At 44.5% G+C, this 5020-nt stretch overlaps 1 protein-coding gene across 1 annotated transcript; it reads left to right on the forward strand.

Moving 5' to 3' along the window:
- The first annotated feature begins 233 nt into the window (after positions 1-233).
- LOC148012992 (uncharacterized) lies at positions 234-2311 on the forward strand. Its single transcript, XM_087668520.1, has one exon. The coding sequence runs from the start codon at positions 585-587 to the stop codon at positions 1407-1409; it is 825 nt and encodes a 274-aa protein (XP_087524646.1). The 5' UTR covers positions 234-584; the 3' UTR covers positions 1410-2311.
- The last annotated feature ends 2709 nt before the right edge of the window (positions 2312-5020 follow it).

A 5020-nucleotide genomic window follows, 5' to 3' on the forward strand; every position in this document is an offset into this window, starting at 1 on the left:
TTAAACCTCCGTTTTTCGTAAACAATGGTCACGACCAAACATGTTTTTCGTGAACACTGTGCTTAGCGTAAAAAATTGAAACTCCACGTTTTATTTGGAAGATACTTGCAGAAATTATAAATGCCAGCTCGGGTCACCCAACCTAGCCAGCGTCGTACATAACATGCGCAGATAAAAAGTACTCTTTTGACCTTGTCACTGGTCAGAAGAAAGCGTCTCGACTCTCCGGTCTCCCTCTCTCTCTCTCTCTCTCTCGTCAGTCTGGAATCTTTCTCTCTACTTCTTATCCTCTTCCTGCTGCAGTGCCGCTGCGCTCTCATTCAGACCTTTTGGACCTTGATACCTCGATAAGCTTCATGGGCTCTCCTGCGTCATTTCAAGCGGGACTGTCAAAAGTAAACACTGGACGAGACTAGACCATCTTCTTCTGTCGTTCGTTACTACTTCATCATCATCACCATCATCATCTTCTTAACCTGAATGTGCTGCGTCTTTTCAAGTGACACTGATCAACAGAACCAGTAGACGACATCTTCTTGTGTAGGTAGAGCAGTTAGTATAGGTGCCCTCCTTGCATTTGTGCCATGATCGCGAGCTCCGAATCCGACCTCCCGAGGTCCGTCTCGGCTCGAGAGGCCCTCCCAGCCCGCATCGATGGCGTCTCCGAGCGCAGACGCTCCACCTCCTACGACGAGTCCTTCGGCCACTACCTCGCCTGTGTCCAAGAAGGCACCGAGCCGGACCTCCTTCCCCCGCCGGCTTACAAGCTGCCCTCGTCGTCCTCCTCCTGGTGGCGTAGCCGCTTATGGCGGCTCGCACGAGGCCGCAGGGCATCGTCCCTTTCATCGTTCCCGGACAAAAGCCTCGCAGATGCAGAGGAAAGGGGGAACTTAGGGCAACCTCATGCAGTCGCAGAGGACAAAGGGAAATCCGGGCGGCGACATCAGCACGCCGACGCACAGGACAGAAGCAAGAAATCAGGAGACCAAGGGAAATTGGAGCCGCATGCGGAGGTCGATGCAAGGGGCTGCCATGGCTCGAGCTTCAGGGGGTTAACCTCTGTGCAGGAGGCGCTCCCGAAATGGAAGAAGGTCCTGCAGAAACTGCGGTCCCGGACGCGGCGATCGGCGGCAGCGGAGACGGCCGCCGCGAACCGGCGCGACGCCGATGCGGTCTACAGCAGGAGGGAGGTCAATATCCTGCCAAGGCCTAGGGTTTTAGGGTTGCAAGCAGAGAAGCAGAGGCCGTATGTGCACCCGGAGCCGGCGCCGGGGTCCGCCGGCCGGGCGTCGATCCGGCCGCCTATCTGGGAGCGGAGGTCGGCGGCGCAGCCATGCGCCCTGGATCTGTCAAGGCTGAGGGTCACTGGTATGAGACATCTGCCCAGAGCAGTAGCCCAGAACCGTTGACGGTGCAGTGCCGTCACATGTCACATTTGGGCTCACAGCAAAACCGTGGAGTTCTGGAGGTTGTTGGGCCTTACCTTCCTGTCACAATTTTTCTGCAGACCTTCGAATACGTGTGCTTTACCCCCTGTACTTCTAATGTCCTGTCTGTCTCAAATCGTAGCAGCCCAGGCCGCATCAATCTCTTCAATTCTTTCTCATTGTATACTTGTTACACACACGCTTTTTGTAATAACCCCTTCTTCCCGTCTTTGCCTGATATTCTGCCTTCATACCCCCCCCCCCCCCCCCCCGCATAGAACAATGCTACATTTCACTCTCACTAAGAGGCGGTTCACACGTGGCTGAGTTTAGCTGTCTGTCATGAATCCTTCCACTTCCACAATTGATAGCCCATAGAGCAAATGCTTGCAAAACCTTGGCTTTGTTGTCATGCGAGCAAAACTTTCTCGAAGCATTTAAGTCAGAAGGCATAGTCCTCCTTTCTGTGTGATACCCCTCTAATTTTTGTTGTTCTCCTTGATTAATTTAAAAGACTAACTGAAGGAGATTAGTTTGGTTTTCTCTGCTCCAAGTATACCTTCAATAGTTTCCTATGTTGATGAGTATAGCATGAGAATGGATCTCATGTCATTGGCAATAGTTTATACACATGGTATGTGACATCATAAATGTCTCTCCGGTCTTGGTGTTTGGATTCATATGCAGTCTTGGTGTCCAGATTTTGATGTGGAAATTGAGTGTATATGCAAGTCTAAGAGTAATGCCATGTGATGCTTAGCAATGCAAGATCCTCCATATAGGTGAGGCAAATCAAGGTTGGCCCATCCCTAAGATCAAGCCCAACCCTTTACACACACGCGCGCACACATAGTTGTGTCACCAACTAGCTCAGAGAAAGACCAATGCCACGTGGGCTACTTGTAGACTTTCTTAATGTTTAACACCATGCTATTTTATTTTAGGTCCTTGTACCAATCAACTATAGCTGAAAACCTACAAGCTTTCATCGCATGGTTACCCACTTTTTGAGAGCCTTCATTGCATAATTACCCATATTGTGAGAGGGGTGACAATGAATTTACATGTCACTAAATTGATTTATTATTACGCATTCTCTATTTAATAAATTCATGTCAATAAATGAATGACTCACTTTTCTTTAAGTGTTGATGATGATCTAGCATGGTCATGAGACCATTCAGAGACCAATATTCCTAGTGTATCACTTAATGCGGTGATCAAAGCACTGTGATGGGGATATTTGGTACAAGCAGTACAAGTTATGAAGGGGGAAAGAAGTGTCTGCCAAGTGTAAGAGTGTATACACGAACCAAGGAGTTACACATAAATGAAGGTGGATTAAGTTCTATGAAGAGGAAGTGCATTAGCATTGTGTATATGTATTTATGTGTGTATCCGGGGACGCCTGGGAACGTTTACTTGTGTGTAATGAGCATTGCATTCATTTGGGTCATCCTCTCCCTCACAAGTCAAGGTTTAAGGTCTTTTCTTTCATTAAGAAAGACAAGAGAGGTAATTCTCTCACTAAGAAAGACAAGAGACGTGATCCTCTAGAAGTGAGGAGAGAAGTGATTTTCTCTTTCTAAGGTCTAAAAAGACACAAGCTTTTGTGTGGAAGTCAATCTTAAGGTTGAGGCCCGAGGCAATTTAATGAACTCTCCTTAAGGTGGTTGCATGGACCACAAGTTAAGAGTACACTTTGAGAAGTTGTTCTTTTTAAAAAAGACATGGTGAATCCATTTTTAAAATATCTCGCAATAGAAAGACGATCTCTAAAAACGGGCCGATAGGGTTATCGAAAACAGTAAGATCTACAACTTTCGCGTTGGACGTTTTTTCATCCGAACAATGCACAAAGAGATATCTCAAAATTGGTGCTCCAAAGTAGGTCTTGGAACAACCACATCTTGCATGAAGATCAACTCAAGTCTCTCTCCAAAAAGAGAAGCTCTTAAAAGCCTATAAAAGAGGAGGTGCTCCTTGGGTGTGAGGGAGGAAAAAGGAAGCATCACTTTTTGCATGCATCCAAGGGGAGAAGAGAAGGTGCAAGTGCTACAGAAGCTCTGCTGAAATCAAGTGCTACGGAAGCTCTGCTGAAATCAAGTTCCAAGAGGAGAAGAGAAGGTGCAAGTGCTGCAGAAGCTCTGTTGAAATCAAATGCCAAGAGGAGAGCCCTACATATATTGTATAGGAGAGAAGGAGAACTCGAGAAGGATCAAAAGGTGTCAACTTCCAAGTTGTGCAAGTGTTATTCGATTGTATATCGTGCAAGGAACCGTGATCTTGTTTCCAAGATCTACAAGTAAGAATTGGCTTATGTGTAACGGAGGAGCTTGCTCCTTGTCAATAATATAACTCCACAAGGGGGGGAGGGGGGACTGACCCATATTCCAATCCCTAGTGTGTTGCCAATTTCTCTACCTCTCTTTGTCTCTCTACATCTTTCTTTTCTCTCATCTATTCTCCCTCTATGCTAGCATAATATTCACCATATATATTTTAAGTATATAAGAAAGTCGAGCGTGTATCTCGGATCTTATAACATTGCCCTTGAAAAATACATGTTTAGAAAGCATGGCTTTGGATACATGAATCCTTCTCATTGCCCAAATTTGAAAACTTTAAGAAGACTTTGCTTCATGTCATGGCTAAAGCTTTGGATAATAAACAAGATAAATATGCTCTCATGAAGGCCTTTCCAGAACTTAAGGCAACTTTAGGACAAAGCGAGCTTATCTTTTGCCTCTTGATAAGGCTTTTCCAAAATTTGAGTTAGCTTTAGAACAAAGATAGCTTGTCATTTTCCCTCTTTTACTAGACAAACTTTGGATTTACGATAAGCCCCTTAGTTAAGGACTAATGGTGGTATCATGATATTAGGAGGTGTCTGATGTGCTTTAGGGCCAATGAGTCTATCCCTCACACTTTGAAGCATTGTAGTGTGATTGAGGCCATTTGGAAGAAGATCAAGGACTAGGTCTATGCAACGGGATTCAACGTTGATGTCGGAATGGAGATAGCTCATTTTGGAGACAAGGGAAAGGTAGATGAAGAAGTGCTGAAATTGTGGAACTTAATTAGGAAAATAGTTCTTAGGGATTTGTGGCACAATAGAAATACTATTGTAATTGGCAAGGTTACTAGAATGCCTAGTCAGTTTTTGGGAAAATAGCTAGAGAGCTCTATGGCATCCTCAAGAAACTTAGGAAAAAATATTGTACATACAAAGTTGGCTTTACACTACTTAGACATGTAGCCTTATAAAGACTTGTTTTGGGCACTTTCCTTTCATCGTAACAACATCTATTATGATGTAGATGTAGATACCTTCTGATAGAAATATCAACCAAATTTCACATGTAAAAGGAAAAAGATTTGGGAGAGAACATTAAGCCGCCATAGATATCAACATTTTACCTTTCTATTAGTCAATCCAGATGGTCCAACTCTTAAACTATAATATTGTTAAGAATCCATTGTTGAGTCCAACGTTTTTCTAATGATATATATCCATTCATCCTCTAATCACCTTGGGCAATGTGCTAGTATAACCAACACACTAATACCATGCCCTATTCATAGAATAGTTT

The sequence above is a fragment of the Lygodium microphyllum genome, chromosome 26 (genome assembly GCF_053477565.2).
Source record: "Lygodium microphyllum isolate KBCC chromosome 26, Lygodium_microphyllum_v1.1.10, whole genome shotgun sequence".
NCBI classification, from domain to species: Eukaryota; Viridiplantae; Streptophyta; class Polypodiopsida; order Schizaeales; family Lygodiaceae; genus Lygodium; species Lygodium microphyllum.